The sequence below is a fragment of the Serpula lacrymans genome (assembly GCF_000218685.1).
Source record: "Serpula lacrymans var. lacrymans S7.9 unplaced genomic scaffold SERLAscaffold_3, whole genome shotgun sequence".
Taxonomy (NCBI): domain Eukaryota; kingdom Fungi; phylum Basidiomycota; class Agaricomycetes; order Boletales; family Serpulaceae; genus Serpula; species Serpula lacrymans.
The window spans coordinates 648666-665096 of NW_006763292.1; the positions used below are offsets into that span (position 1 = coordinate 648666).

Below are 16431 nucleotides of genomic sequence, written 5' to 3' on the forward strand. Positions count from 1 at the left end.
TGCTACTTCCCCGAAGCCTTCTATAAACCTTCTGTAGAAATTTACAAAGCCCAGAAATGCTTGGATATCTTTTTTGTTTTTACATTCCGGCTATTTGCTAATTCCTTCTACTTTCACTGGATCCATGCGAATTTCATTCTCTGAGATGATCAGTCCCAGATATTCTACTTCTGTCTGTTCGAAGTCGCATTTCTCCGGTTTAAGGTAGAGATGATTCTTTCTCAGGTTACTGCAAGATGAATTTTCTCGATGTGATCATCAATTTCCATGAGTAGTATTACAAATTTGTTGATGGCTCCGTTCTTATTAAGAGTACCATCTGCATTATAGACTGGGATCGGTCTCGGTATCTTTCTTGTTTCGTAATTTTGGTCTTTCACAAATTGAGAGTCGATGCAACTCCCCGTGCATCCACTATCTAATAGTGCTTCGACCGTTTTTGTTTTTAGAGTATCTAGTGTAGTGAGCTTACATATCACATTCATCTGATTGCCTTGGGTGCCCCTAATGTACTTTTTAGGGGAGGCAATTTCTATGATTGCTTGTATAGCTTCTGCTTTTGGTAACTGGTTGATTTTTTTTATTGTTTCCCGGGTTACTTCTCTAGTTCTCTTTTTGTGTGTCCAGGCACTTAGAATCCCAATGGATCTTTCTTCCTTTTGGTCTCTAAGCCTGTCTACTACCCACTCTGGGGTCCAGACTTTTTTTCTTTCTAGGTTTTGTTTTAGAGGGGTTCCTGACCTCTCTTCTACAGTCTCTGCTGCGTTTTTCTCCATAGAGTTCGCCGCATCGGGTATAGGAGTCTCAGCATCCGCCGTCAGCGCTGCACTTTTTAGTGATTTGCCCGCTGTCGAAACTGCAGATGTCTCATCACTATCCGCCGCTTCTGCTGCGGTTGTGCTTTTCTTTTTTGCATGTTTTTCGTTTCTTATTTCTTTCTTTGTCTGTGGATTTTTTACAATTTTATTGTCAATGCTATCTGGTAAATTACATGTTTCCACAGACAAAGGGAGAAATTGATTCGAAATGTCTTTTGGGGTACCAATTGTACAAAGGAGTCTCACTGCACGAGGAACATTCTGTGCATCACCCTGTGCAAGGAGGTTTTGCACACTAGAGGGCATAAAACCATCAAGCTTGCAGAGATGATGCGTGTGTTACAATAACACATTTTCGGACCTTTAATTTTCATTCTCCTCTTTAACCTTTTACTGTAGTTTTCACACTCCGTGCCATGTGGCACTTTCCCTTTTGTTCAAACTCCACTTTGTTGCGCTGCACTGCCTTTCTGTTACGGTAACACAATTTTTGAACCTTTCCTTCATTTTCATTCTCCGCTTTAACCTTGTATACTTTAGCTTTCACACATGGTGCCACGCGGCACTTCCCCTTTTGTTCAAACTCCTCTTTCTCGCACCATGTTGCCTTCTTCTTATTTTAGATACAACTCTCTCACACAGTGGAGGTGGTCATGCGGGCTAGGCCCCATGACATCATCAGCCACTGACTTTATCAACTGTACAGTACATAAGTACAAACACTCTGTATTAGTATATATACCCCAATAGATCCAGGAGACTCCTTAGCAAGTCCTCCTGTTGTATACCAACAAACTCTCTGCAGCTTAAGGGGTAACTACTCCCTCTTCACTACCTTTATAGTGTGTTCCTGTGTGCGCCAGAGTAACTAACTCTTGGTTGTTATATTAGGACTCGCTCTTCTACTCTCTCGCACATTGTGCAAAAGTCCCACTGGGCACCCGGACTCCAGGGTGAAGGAAATTTGGTTATTGGTTGGGAATATCCCACATAGCAGATAGGTGCGCTCCTAGCGACGGCCTTGTAGTGCTTTGGGAGAAGAACCAATACCTTCAATACGCGGCCCCCAGCGTTAAGGGGAGTACTTAGCTCAGCAGTCGGTGTGGAACCACTGTTGATTAGAATTTACATACAAAACTTCTTCTTCAAATACCTCTGACCGGGCCGGGCACTTGCCTCCGCCAGTCTGGAGAAGGGTTGACAGCTTAATAAGTGGACCACCCCCTGACAACCGTTCGGACCAGGGTTTCATACAAATACTTTATATATACAATTTCAATTACTATAGTGTGGGTAGTCGGAGATTGAGATCCGATACTCAGCTGGGAAGAGGTTGATCCGCAGATAGCAAGCGGGTATTAAGAACAAAGCTTGAAGGAAGTGTCTAGCCACTTGCTGAGAGCAATCAGGGACTAGAACTAGAGTCCAATGTGAGTAACTGTATTATTAGAGAGTATGACAGGTATACAGTACCTAGAGTCCAATGTGAGTAACTAGAGAATAGGAAGCATTGGACTCTGCAGTACTGTCCGAAGTTTTGTAAACAAAGGTAAACAAAGCAGCCACAAAGGCGAAATAATAGAGAACACAATCAATAGTGAATGATAGAAGAATAGATAGAGAAAGGAATGAAAATATATAGGTAGCACAAAGGTGCAGAATCACCAAAACTAACAGCAGGGACCCCCAGTTACCTTTTTTTTACATTACCAAAGAGAACAAGTTAACATGTCATCGCAACCGGATATCAACAGTCTGCTGCACAACATGCATGCGCAGATTCAGGCGTTAACTATGCAATTCGCCGAGCTACAGGCAAACCCCCCTGCAGCAACCCCCTCGGTAGAGAAAAAGTTCAATAAGAAAGTCAAAGTTGTTGCTGACCCTGGCGCCTTCGAAGGAGACAGAGCACAATTTGCTGAATGGTGGATCAAACTCCAGATTTGGGTTAAGGCAAACTGGGATGCATTTGCTGATGACTTTGAGGTAGCCACTGCGGTGCTATCTCGACTAAAAGGACCTGTGGCGGGTCAATACACCCAAGTAAGACTTCAGGAGTGCTACACCGCGGGAGTGTGGCCCACCTGGGACAATCTCAAAGTAGAGATTAAAAAATATTTCAAGCCGCAAGCTGAGCGCAACTGGGCGCGTCAGCAAATCCATTCCTTCAAACAAGGCAACATGAGGACGGATGATTTCGTAACCCAGTTCCTGGCCCTCTCCATCCAAGGGGGTCTTGGTAATGAACATGCAGTGGAGCTGCTGGAACGCAATGTGAACCCCCACATTGCAGAACAGCTTTATCTGCAGGATATGAGAAATGAGAATCTCTCTGAAGCAGCAGAGGAGGTTTGGAAAATAGATAGGGCTATAGAGCTCTACAAAATGCACCAAGGTGGCGAGACCACCAAAAACAACCAATCCCAGAGGCGCCCTGGGTCATCAAACCATCATAATCACTCTTACGGGTTCAAGCCATTTGGGCTGCAGCCAGGACAGGGTGCTCCTATGGATATTGGCGCGGTCCAAGGCGGACAGATGTGCAGATTCAAGGGCAACTGTTACAACTGTGGCCAAGAGGGACACATGTCCCAAGATTGCAGAAACGGAGCACAGGCCGCCCAACAAAAAAATAACCAAGGGTGCCAGGCGCGCCAATTAGAATCCGAAAAACCGGACGATCGGCTCCAGACTCTGGCCGGTTGCTTGTACGACAAAATCCGGGCCTTCTTCTACGATCAGCAGGCTGCTGAAATGAAGGCTCAGGGAAAAGGGTTCGGAGCTTAGGTCACTTGGGTGCCTTTGCTCCTATGAACAATGAAGTAAACCACAACAAAGTGGCCCCTGCTCCAGGGTGTTGCACAAGCAATAAAGGAAAGACGGGGATGGCTCCCCAATTTGTAAATAAATCTCTAAATTTGTTATCTAAAACTTGTACCTGTATAAAGCATTGTGACTGTAATATTTATGATACTACCGCTGCACCAGCGTCTCCCTTGGAGCGTGGCCCCGGCGAGACAAACAATAGGGTGCTTGATTCTGGTAAAAATAAGATAGAAAAACATGTAACTTTCGATACCTCTTCTTCTTCACTGGAGCCACCCTTTCCAGAAATCCCAAGGTGTGTGTTGATGCGCACGTATTTATTCCAAAAAGAGATCTGTTTAGATGTTGGTGTGGAAAACTTTGCCCGGGGCATTGTACACCCAACCAGCGCACTGCTTGATTCAGGCGCTAACGGAATCTTCATAGATCAGGCCTGGGCGGAGCAAATTGGACTCCCCCTTGTAAAATTAGATGTATCTATTCCCGTCTATAACATTGACGGTACGCTTAACGCGGGTGGCTGCATCACACACAAATGTTCTTCTGTTGTCGAATACCAAGGACACAGAGAACGAGTCACCGCCGAAGCTACCCAACTAGGGAAGACTAATTTAATCTTGGGCTGGACCTTGCTATTTAAACACAATCCTGAGATCGACTGGCAGACAGGGGTTGTCACATTGTCACATTGCCCTCAGGAGTGTGTGAACTTGGGTAAACCAAATCATGTCCATCACAATGAGCGTCTTGAGAAGATAGACGCTGGTCATGTTTATGAGCTCAGATCTTTAGAAAAGATCAACAATGACGATGATGAGGTAAAACCCGAAGAAGAGATTAAGAGGCTGGTACCTCCCGAGTACCATGACTTCTGGAAAGTCTTTTCTAAACATAAATCAGAACACTTCCCAGAGGCTAAGCCTTGGGACCATGCTATAGATTTGAAGGACACCTTTAAACCGAGAAAAGGACATATGATACCACTCTCTGCTCCAGAAAGAGATGAGGTATCAAGTTTCATAGACGAACAGCTTAGGAAGGGTTACATCAGACCTTCCAAAAGCCCTATGACGTCCCCGGTGTTTTTCATTCCTAAAAAGGATGGTAAGAAGTGTATGATCATGGACTATCATTACGTGAATGAGCACACGGTTAAAAATGTGTATCGGCTGCCTTTGATCAGTCAGCTAGTAGACAAATTGGCTGGTGCCAAGATCTTGACAAAGATGGATCTCAGATGGGGGTACAATAATGTACAAATCAAAGAAGAAGATGCTTGGAAGGCCGTGTTCACGTGCCACCAAGGATCCTTTGAACCCCTTGTTATGTTGTTTGGGTTGACCAATTCACCGGCAACCTTCCAGAGCATGATGAATGAGATTTTTGCGGATATGGAAAACTGTGTCGTCATTTACATTGACAATTTGTTAATATTCATGAAGTCAGACAATGAGGCTGAGCATGACAGGATCATGCAAGAAGTCCTTTGATGCTTACAGGAACGGGACCTATTCATCAAACCCGAAAAATATAATTTTAAAGTGAAGGAAGTAGACTTCCTTGGTATTGTCATAGGCCAGAATGGAATCAGGATGGACCCTGAGAAAGTTCAAGCTATATTGGACTGGCCAGAACCTACTTGCGTCAAAGGAGTTAGGGCCTTCCTTGGCTTGGGAAATTTCTACCAAAGGTTTATTGAAAACTTTGCAAAAATTACGAGACCGTTGAACGATCTCACTAAAAAGGACATTGTTTGGCACTGGGGCGCCAAGGAACAAGAAGCTTTTGATAAGCTTAAGCAGGTGTTTACAATAGTGCCCATATTACCATTTCCAGAATTAAACAAAGAGTTCCGGCTAGAAACCAACTCTTCTGATTTTGCTACTGGGGCTGTTTTGTCAATTATATGCCCTGACGATCTTTTGAGGCCTTGTGCCTATTTATCACATAGTTTGTCGCCTACAGAGCGCAACTATCAAATTTACAACAAGGAGATGCTAGCCATCATTAGAGCCTTAGAGCACTGGCGGCACTACTTAGAAGGTGCTAGACACCAATTTGAAATTTGGACCGATCATAAAAATCTGGAGTATTTTATGACGGCCCGAGACTTGAACCGAAGACAGGCCCGCTATGCGGTGTAATTGTCAAGGTTTAATTATAAATTAATTCATAAGCCTGGAAGCTCTATGGGGAAAGCGGACACTTTCTCCAGAAGAGAGAATCATGCCAACAGCATCGAAGATAACAACAAAGGTGTTACCCTGATAGACCAATCAAGGGTTGCCAATGTTAGAATTGGGCAGGATTCTGATCTTCTGGAAGTCTTCAAGAAAGACATCTCCTCAGAAGAGAAGGTGCACCTTGATGGCAATGAAAACTATTTATGGGAAGACAGGCTCTTCCATTTTAAAGACAAAATCTATGTGCCTGAGTCCGCAAGGATCAAGGCAATAGATAGACATCATGACACTCCAGTGGCTGGGCACCCTGTTACGCTTTGTGATGTACAAGCTTGGTAACAAAAGGGTTTCTGGATATGGAAGTGGTTTCTGATAAGCCCGTGGACAACGGGTTTGAGACGTATTCTGAAGTAGCTGAAGGGTTTTAATATGAATACCAAGTTGCACTGTTGAAGCATACAATCGTATTGGAGATGTTAACTACAATACAAGTGGCTATATATACTGTCCTACTTTAGGGTAGGTGTTTGTGTTGAACAAACGACAACGGGTGAAAAACTATAATGAGTAACAAGTGTGGGAAATAGTAACGAGTAGTGGTAGGTAGCTACTCAAAGAAGAAATAAAGTTTGTATGAGTCACAGTTCATAACTTTACCCCCGTTTTATGTTCAGACTGCTCCGAAGTCTCCTAATTCTCCGTCTACGTTGTACCGTGCGTCGTCGTCCAGGTCGTTATGTATGTCATCCAATCCCCAACTATCCGGGGAAAAGGGGTCGTTGCGTTGTTGGTTACATTCATTAGCTCGGTGCCCTGGGGCATCTAACCCGCACGTAGAGCAAGTATGGTAACGACAATAGATAGCGCAATGGCCATATCCTTGACATGCATAACAACGTTGAACACGAGGGCGGCGTCTTCGTTCCTAAGAGGATTGTGAATGAGTGGAATTGGAATAGTCTGATATGGGCGAGGGCTTTTTGCCTTTACTCCCGGTGGACGAAGTGTCCCCTTCATTGCTCCTCAATGACCTTCCATCCGGAGATTTGTCGCTGGTTGATATCAGGGTCTTCCCCTGGCCTGTGTGTGGTACTCGGGGAGTGCGGCCCAAAGGAATAAGGAGTACCGGCTCGGGGCGCTGTCGGCATAGGCGGCGGGGGCAACGCGGTTGGGGAAGTTGGGGAAGGAGTGTCGTTGGTCGCGTAGGAATCAATGTGTCCTGCAATGCATTGACTACGTTGGGAACAGGGGCTATTGAGCCGGTTGTAGAGGAATGTATTGGGGATAGTGGAGCGGGCACGGGTAGAACAAGATCTGGCAATGATGGGCGAGATGCTGGTGGAGGTGGTGGTGGAGAGTGAGGGGGGTGACGTCCTGGAAATGCGTGTCCCATGAGACCTGGTAGGGATAACAAATCTGGGGGAGGGGAGATGAGGTATCCTTGTTGGGCGAGAAGGTTCCTCGCGTCTGTGCACATCTTTTGGCCCCCTAATTGTAGGAAAGCCTCAACCACTTCTTTCTCTCCATTCTCGCAGTTCTTCCTCAAGCGTCGTTCCAGGGATTATATCTGCAAGTGTTCCATGAGCAAAGTCGCTCCAATACTCAATGCGGAATTGTTGTCCCGTGTAAGCTCATCTACTAATGAAGCCAGTGAGACGGTGACTGCGTGTAGTTCATCAGCAATTAGGAATGATTGTTGCCAGCGATGGAACATGTCCAGAGGGTAGGTAGCGTAAGGGCACTCGATGTTAGACTGAAGGAATAGATAAAAGTATGCGTGCCTATCTGACATCAGTTTGGTGGCATCTACAATGTCGGTCTGTTTGTGAGTAAGGGCTAGTCGGTGTGCCCATTGGGCTTCAGTGACTACTGGTGGTTCGGTGAGATAAGGAGGAAACTGAGGGGGTTGTTGGTCAACAGGGGTGGTTTGAGACATCTTGTCTTGGGTAAGGATGTAGAAGTGTAGGAGGGAGTTCATTATTAGGGCTGCTTTTACAATTTGTGCCTTTTCTTATACTCCGTCAAGGTCTTGGAGGCATTCTGTAGGTTTGCTTCTTCTTCCCAGGAATTTTTGGCCGACGGGTAGTCCTTCTACTTTGTATTCCTCTTGATCGTTGATTATCTCCGCCGGTGGTCTTATGTAATTTTCTCCGTGGACTTTGGTTTGTTTGTACGGGGTTAGAAGGGTTGCGTGGAATACAGGATGGATTTTCCACGCGTCTGGAAGTTTTAGTTGGTAGTTAACCGGCAATATTTTTTCAAGGATGACAAAGGGGCCTTCTCGTTTCCAATTGAACTTTCGGTAGGGTGTTCCTTTCTTCTTTAGGTTCGTTGCTTCTAGCCAAACCTTTTGTCCGGTTGTGAACGTAGGTAACCAATGCTGCGAGTATTTTTGCATGTGTGCCCTTGCTAGTCCGTGTGCTTGTAAGGCTATGGTCCTTGCTTCTAGCAGGCTAGATAGTCTTTTGCTTACAACTGGTATGTTGGTCGTCATTGGTGTCGAGGGGAGATCTCTGGGGTGGTATCCCATCATTAGATAGAATGGGGATTCGTTCCGTGCAGAGTGGGGTCTGTGGTTGTGGCAGAATTTGGCTGTTGTGAGATATTCCATCCAAGAGTGTGGTAAATTATTGCAGAAGATCCGCAAGTACGTTTCTATCTCTTGGTTTACCCTTTCGGTTTCTCCATCAGATTGAGGGTGATATGCCGTTAATAGATTAATTCTGGTTTTGAGTAATCTGGCTAGTTCCTTGGCTACCTCTGATGCAAATTGTGGTCCTCTATCGGATATGAGTTTATCATGTAATCTGAATCTTCCAAACACGTGTTGGTGAAATAATTTAGCCGTTCCTAATGTGTCAATAGTTTTCCTGCATGGTGATAGTATTACCCCCTTCGTAAGGCTGTGGTCCACCACAACCATGAGACTGTCATATCCGTTGCTTTCTGGAAGATCTGTGATGAAGTCGATGGACAGGTTTTTGAATGGTTCAGTCGTTTTGGGGCCTATAATTGGTTGAATGGGTACTTTGATCGGGTTTGTAATCGCCTTACTCTGTTGGCATGTGGCACACCCTGCAACATATTCTTTGATCATTTGCGTCATACCTGGCCAATAGTAATATCGTGTTACTAATTGGGTTGTTTTCAGTTGTCCAGGATGTCCGGCTGTGAGTGTATCGTGTTGTCGTTGAATGCATGCTTTTCTTTCTATTCCTGTGGGAATATACCGGCGACCTTTGTAGTAGACGTCATTGTTTTTGATGGTCCAATCTGTGGGGTCTGAGTGTATTGGCAATTTGGTTCCATCATGTAAACTGTCCTTTATGCATGTGAGAAATGGTCTGTGGTCGCTACAGCGGCAAAGACAGTTTTTGGGAGCAGTGGCGTGTCTTGTTCGTCATCTTCCATGTATAGGTCCAGTCTCCTGGATAGATTGTCTGGAATTGTCATTTGTGTCCCTGGTACGTGTTTCAGAGTATAGTTGTACTGTGAGAGAAGAAGTTGCCAGCGTCTTTGTTGTGGTGTCAATTTTCTGGCTTCTTGCCAGTATGTGAAATTTTTGTGATCCGTCAATATCTCTATCGTGTGTGTGCTGCCTTGGAGATAGTGTTTCCATTCTTCCAATGCTCTGATGACGGCCAGTAGTTCCTTGTTGTATATCTGGTAGTTCTTCTCCGCTGGGGATAGTGTTTTGGAGAAGAAGGCACACGGATGCCATACTCTGTTGTCATCTGGTTGGTTTAACACCGCTCCGGTTGCATGTTTGGACGTGTCCGCCGCAATTTGTGATGGTTTGTTAGGATCGGGTATCTGCGTCACCGGTGATTTGCTAAAGCGGTGTTTCAGCAGCGCAAATGCATTTTCTTCGGCCATTGTCCAGCTCCAAATTTTTCCTTTTTCGAGTAGGGCATTGAGCGGTTTTGCAAGTTCCAAGTAGTGGCCAATGAACTTTCAGTAGAAGTTGCCAAATCCAAGGAACTTCCGTACTTCGTGTGTGTTGGTTGGGGTAGGCTAGTTTTGGATTCTGGCTAGTTTTACTGGATCCATTTGTACCTGGTTGTGGCGAACAATCATGCCGAGATATTCTATTTCGGCCACATCAAAGGTGCATTTTTCCAGTTTCAAATATAAGTCATTTTCCTGTAGGCGTTGTAACACTCTTTTCGTCCATAGAATGTGTTCTTCAGGATCCTTGCTGAATATGAGCATATCGTCTATATATATGATAAGCCACCCTTTGTCTATCATGTCCGCAAAGAGGTCATTCATCATGCGTTGGAAGGTGGCCGGGGAGTTGCACATGCCGAAGAACATTACCGTGGGTTCGCAGAGTCCTTTCCTAGTTTTAAATGCTGCCTTCCATTCGTCTCCTTCTTTTATCTGGACATTGTTATATCCCCATCGTAGATCCAATTTTGAGAAATGTGATGTTCCACGGAGTTTGTCTATGAGGTCGGGGATCATGGGTAGTGGATAAGGATCTCAGATGGTTTGTTCATTTAGTTGTCGATAGTCCTGGCATGGTCATAGAGAACCGTCCTTTTTGTCTATATAAAAGAAAGGGGAAGCCATCGGGGATTTATTTGGTCAGATATATCCTTTTCAAAGGTTATCGTCAAGGAATTCTTCGAGTGCCATGTTTTCCTTGGGTGATAAAGGGTAGATTTTACAATCTTTTGGTTTAAATTCTGGTTTTAGGTTTATGGCGTGATCGTAGATCCTTCTTGCCAAAGACCATTGCAAATTCTTTGTAGGTTTTGGGTAGTTCCGTTATCTGTTTCCCAACATTGTGCTGGATGGCTAGTTCCATTGCGGTGTTAGTTTTCACAAAGATCCGTGTTTTGTGTACGTAATTGATCAATAGTTCTGGCTGATCTGTTGTGGTGGTGCAAATCATGGATTAGTTGGAGTGATGTCGGATTGTGCGAATGGCGTGTTGGGTGTCTACACTTTTGGATGTCCAGTCTATAGTGGGGTTTACCTTGTGAAGCCATGGGTATCCAAGGAGAATATCTTCTCCTCCTAAGCCGGTGATAAGGAATTTGCACATAGTGTTCCTTCCTCCTGCTTCTACCCGCTGATACGTGTAATGGGTGATCTTGCCTCCGTTGCTGACAGTTCCATCTACATTTTTTGCATGTGATGGGTACTTCTAATTTGTTAAGGGGTAGGCGATGTTTGATGGCAAACTTTGCGTCCATAAAGTCATCGGTTGCTCCTGAGTCAATGAGCGCTTTGGTTCCAATGGTTTTTTGTTGTAATGTGATGTCAATTTGTAGGGAGTTCAAATTAATTGTAGCTATGGTTACAACGGCTATTTGGGACGGTACCAACATTGGGGTGGGTCGTCCTTTCAAAAACCGTCTTTTTCTAATTTGTCAATGGCAGAGGCGCGATCGGCTTCTCCAAGTTCTCTCCACATTTTGAGGATGTGGGAAATTCCTTTTCCATCTTCTACCACAGTCTCTGTGTCTTCTTTTCCTGTGACTTTGGCGGTACAAATTTTTTGTTCCGGCTGTTTTCCTTTCCTTTTATCCGGGCAAAACCGCGAGATGTGTCCTTGTTCTTTGCATATAAAGCATTGCCCTTCTCTTTTGAGTGAGTCTTCTTCATCTTTGGTTAAACATTTTGCCGAGGATGATTGGCTTCTTCCTCCTTTTTCTTCTCTCTTCTTTTCTCCTTTCTTTCCCTATTTCCCTTTGCTGATGCTGTTTGAATTTGTCCAGTTGGCATCGAGGCCAGCAACAGTGCTCATCCATCCTGCAATGTTCTTTGGTTGGGTGGCAGAATTGAGCACGTTCCAAAGGAGATATGGGCGTATGGAGCTTTTTTATACCATGATTAGTCCTTCGTTGTTCAAGCCGCTTTTTCCCGCTTCTACCATAAAACGGGAGTTAAACTTTACTGCCATTTCTCCTGTTTCCATTTTCATTGTCATAAGGGCCGCACTGGCTGCTCCCTTTACATCCGCTGTAATGAATGTTCCGTTAAAGTCGGTTTCGAAGTCTGCCCATTTCGGGTATTTGCCCAATCTGGTGTATTCCGTCAGTTTGGTCTCTTTCCATGCTAGGGCGGCTCCCTCCTTCATGTGGGAGAGGGCTTTGAAGACCTTCTTTTTGTCGGAGTTGTAAATGGCGTCGTTTACGTCAAAGTATGCTTTGGCTGACAACATCCAGCCGTTGGCTTGGTCGGGCATTCCATTGAAATCGTCTATTTGTCCAAACTTGGTGGGTTTGGGTGCTGTGGCGTTGGACATGGTGCTAGTTGGTGGAATGGGAGATGGGTTGGGTGCAGGGGGAAGTATCTGAGGTGTGGGATGTGGCACTGGTTGGCCTTCTGCGGCAAATTCTTCAAAGTCTTGTTTGTTGTAGATGACTTCTTCCACGACCAGGGGATTGTGTTGGGTTCTGGGTATTAGCTGCGGGTGACTTCTTGCATAATACTGTAACCAATGTGTTCTAGCTTCAATGAATGTGTTTGCTTGTTCTCTGGTATGAAGTCTGGTGATGTCGGATTGGGGAAAAAAAGGGGTGGTGCTGCTGTTCTTTCTTGTCTTGACAATACTGGGGGTGTGGCCGTCTGAGTAGGTTCTGCTCTGGTCTGTGCCCTGGTAGTGGGTCTTCTTCCTTGCGACATTTTGTCGACTTTTTCATCCCTTCGCTAGAAAGTGTGGGAATGACGGTGTAGAATACGATTATTCCGTTACACTTTGTGATGTACAAGCTTGGTAACAAAAGGGTTTCTGGATATGGAAGTGGTTTCTGATAAGCCCATGGACAACGGGTTTGAGACGTATTCTGAAGTAGCTGAAGGGTTTTAATATGAATACCAAGTTGCACTGTTGAAGCATACAATCGTATTGGAGATGTTAACTACAATACAAGTGGCTATATATACTGTCCTACTTTAGGGTAGGTGTTTGTGTTGAACAAACGACAACGGGTGAAAAACTATAATGAGTAACAAGTGTGGGAAATAGTAACGAGTAATGGTAGGTAGCTACTCAAAGAAGCAATAAAGTTCATATGAGTCACAGTTCATAACACACCCTGGGTGGCAACGAACAATGGAGTTGATCTCCAGAAACTATATGTGGCCTGGCATGGTCAAAGAAGTACAGGAATACGTAAAATCCTGTCTGAGATGTGCCATGGCTAACAATTCTCACCAACCGCCGGCCGGTAAACTTATGCGGAATCCGATACCAGCTGGTCCCTGGCAAGATATATTGGTTGATTTTTTCACAGTGGAACTGCCCGAGTCAAATGGGTATAATTCAGTAATGGTGGTAGTAGATTGCTTCTCCAAAGAAGTGGTATTCATAGCCACCAATAAAACCATTACCGTCGCTGGTACAGCAGATTTATTTAAAGATTTTGTATGGTCTATCCATGGGTTACCAGAAATGGTTATCTCCGATAGAGGGCCACAATTTGCTAGCAAATTTACAAAAGAGTTATGCCGGATGCTGGGCATCAAACCTAAGTTATCAACAGTGTTCCATCCGCAGACCAACAGACAAACAGAGAGACTCAACCAGGAGTTGAAGCAATACCTCCGGATATTTATTAATGACAGGCAGACAGATTGGGCCAAGTGGCTAAAGATAGCCCAGTTCTCTTACAATATCAAACAGTCGTCGGCTACAGGAAAGGCACCATTCGAGGTTACTAGATCGTATCTCCCCAGAATGGGTGTAGAACCTGGTAAAAGCAAGAACGAGGCTGCTGGGAACATGGCCAAAGACATGAAGTCTGTCTTGGACAAAATGTGCAAGGCGCTATTTAAAACTGCAGAGCAGATGAAAGACAGGGCAGAGTGTAGACGCTCTAAGGCCCCTGACTACAAGGTCGGTGACCTGGTCTGGTTAGATACCGACCACTTAAAGTTAAAAGGTCGGCAGTCTAGAAAACTGACCGAAAAATGGATTGGCCCATACCGGATTAAGGAAGTCAAACCCAATGTGGTGGAGTTGGAACTCCCAAAACGAATGAGGGTAGTACCCACAGTCAATATTAGCCGTGTGAAACCCTACAAAGGGCTGCTGCCGGGACAGCGTATAGACCGGCCCGGACCGGTTGTAGTCACCCAGGAAGGTGAAGAACAGTTCAAAGTTGAATGGGTGGTGGATGCACGCTTGAAGCGTGGTAAATTAGAGTTCCTAGTATATGGAAGGGCTATGGAGATGAAGACAGAATGTGGGAACCAGAAGCCCATCTGGACAATTTCTGCAATGCTGTTCGCAAATTTTATTCTAAGAACCCCTCAGCTCCTAGGAAGCTTAGAGGCATGGACTCAAAACTTTTTAATTCCCTTTTTCAACCTATGCCCAAAAATTTAACTACCACCTCCGGTATTTGGTCTCACCTAGAAGTCGAGCCTTAGAAGGGGGTAGTGTTACGATAACACAATTTTTGAACCTTTCCTTCATTTTCATTCTCCGCTTTAACCTTGTATACTTTAGCTTTCACACATGGTGCCACGCGGCACTTCCCCTTTTGTTCAAACTCCTCTTTCTCGCACCATGTTGCCTTCTTCTTATTTTAGATACAACTCTCTCACACAGTGGAGGTGGTCATGCGGGCTAGGCCCCATGACATCATCAGCCACTGACTTTATCAACTGTACAGTACATAAGTACAAACACTCTGTATTAGTATATATACCCCAATAGATCCAGGAGACTCCTTAGCAAGTCCTCCTGTTGTATACCAACAAACTCTCTGCAGCTTAAGGGGTAACTACTCCCTCTTCACTACCTTTATAGTGTGTTCCTGTGTGCGCCAGAGTAACTAACTCTTGGTTGTTACACTTTCTTTCTATTTAAGATACAAGTCTCTCACGCAGTTGAGCTGGTCACATGGGCTGCACCCTCGGACATCATCAGCCACTGCCTTCATCAACTGTATAGTATATATGTACAAACAAACCTGTTATAGTATATATACCCCAATAGATCAAGGAGACTCCTCAGCGAGTCCTCCTCACAACTAACTTGTTGAAGCCTAAAGGGTAACCACTCCCTCATCATTATCTCTATAGCTTGTCTGAGTTGTGTGCCAGCCAGAGTAACAAACTCTTGGTTGTTACAGCGTGAGGATCTTGCAGTTGATGGTGACATTGTTTATGATGTTTCCCTGGGGTGAACAAATCAGTGTTGCATGTCCTGGAACATGGTTAGAAGGGTGTATCTGTCTGAGATGAGACAATGACAACTTACGCTTGATGAGATGTTTGGGATCACTGTCAATAGTGACATTGTGGCTACCGGTGAAAAGGTTGAGTCCTGGCAGGCGGGAAAGAACCTCAAAAAGGCCATTGACGTTGTTTGAAGTAAGCTCTTTACACATAAACAGTGTATAACAAGCCTGTCTTCTCGTTGAGTCACCATCAGTCAAGAAACACCAGATGGGGCCAAAGCAATTTTCACCATCTGGGTGACTGCTCAAACAGTCAAGGATAGTTTGAATGAGACAAACAGCTTCCGCTGCCATCTCATTTTTGCAGGTTGGTGACACAAGGACGGGGAGGGGATTATAATTTGTTGGCAAAAATGCAGCAATTACTGCAACTGTAGCTTCTTTGCCATAATGACAAAGAGGCTCTTTGCAAGTGACCATGTTGGAAATGTGAAGTAGAGAATCTATATCAATAATCTTAAGATCAACAAGGGAGCTGTGTTCTTGACAGAGACCATCAATAGAGTTTCTTTCTTTGTCGTAGTAGGCAGTTTTGTTAATAGAAATCTCATCTATCTGGATACTGTGGCCACGATGAGGTCAAAGAGGGAGCTTTCCAAAGAATGTTTTGATGTTACTGTTGACCTTGGATGCTTTGATTTTTGTGAGGCTGGAAACTAATTTCCAGTATTCAAACCACCTTAGAGTGGAGGTAATAGATGGCAAGCCCAAGGCTTGGCTAAGTGTATATAAGAGTTTGCAGCCACCAAGTGCAAGAATAAGGCAGGAAATATCATTGTCAACTTGTGTGAATCCCCTCGATTGATACAGTTTCTCCATTGATTGCTCAATTTTCACTGTTATACAGCAAACACTTGCTCCTTAACTCAGTGTCGTACCAATGAGTTGCTGTAGTTGGGGAACATTTTTTTCTGAAAGCCCAATGAGAAAATGTTTGAAGTCATTAGGATGTCAAACCATTGTACTAAGTTTCTGATTGAAATTCAAAGCCTATAATATTTGCAGATTAGTAGCTGCTAGACTAGCAAAAAGAAGGCTTACTTTTATTTGATAGGTATTCAGTTGTTCATTGCACGCATCACGCAAGTCACAAAGTTAATGGTGCGTGAAAAACTTGTAAGGTGTGTGTAGTGTGGCTGCACAAGCACACTGTTCTATATCTTGACGTGCCTTGCTTGTCTGTACTTCCAGACAAGCCATATACGCCTCTTCTTTGCCACCAATATGCTGTGTGCACTTGTTTGACCTTATCCAGAATGTACGGTCATCTCTTTCAACAGCACAAAACTTGTATCCTAAGCTCTTTGTCCCATATTCATGTTGAGTCCATGGGTAAGTCTTGAAAATTGTCCCTAACGACCAATTGAGTAACACCCCAAGGCAAATATTAAACCTATCACT

At 44.5% G+C, this 16431-nt stretch overlaps 4 protein-coding genes across 4 annotated transcripts; all 4 read right to left on the bottom strand.

Annotated features, from left to right (window-relative positions):
• Nucleotides 1-6649: 6649 nt before the first annotated feature.
• On the bottom strand, nt 6650-7304 carry SERLADRAFT_434132 (uncharacterized protein; the record flags this gene model as incomplete). Its single annotated transcript, XM_007314386.1, has 2 exons — nt 6650-6752; nt 6859-7304. The coding sequence occupies 2 exons, from the start codon at nt 7302-7304 to the stop codon at nt 6650-6652; spliced, it is 549 nt and encodes a 182-aa protein (XP_007314448.1).
• An 84-nt stretch (nt 7305-7388) lies between these two features.
• On the bottom strand, nt 7389-7763 carry SERLADRAFT_434133 (uncharacterized protein; the record flags this gene model as incomplete). Its single annotated transcript, XM_007314387.1, has 1 exon — nt 7389-7763. The coding sequence occupies one exon, from the start codon at nt 7761-7763 to the stop codon at nt 7389-7391; it is 375 nt and encodes a 124-aa protein (XP_007314449.1).
• A 3420-nt stretch (nt 7764-11183) lies between these two features.
• On the bottom strand, nt 11184-12466 carry SERLADRAFT_434135 (uncharacterized protein; the record flags this gene model as incomplete). The annotated part of the gene is made up of 4 exons (XM_007314388.1): nt 11184-11519; nt 11577-11600; nt 11667-12272; nt 12395-12466. 4 exons carry the CDS (start codon nt 12464-12466, stop codon nt 11184-11186), a joined length of 1038 nt encoding a protein of 345 aa, XP_007314450.1.
• Nucleotides 12467-14916: 2450 nt separating this feature from the next.
• Nucleotides 14917-15450, bottom strand: SERLADRAFT_434137 (uncharacterized protein; the record flags this gene model as incomplete). The annotated part of the gene is made up of 1 exon (XM_007314389.1): nt 14917-15450. One exon carries the CDS (start codon nt 15448-15450, stop codon nt 14917-14919), a length of 534 nt encoding a protein of 177 aa, XP_007314451.1.
• Between the last annotated feature and the right edge of the window lie 981 nt (nt 15451-16431).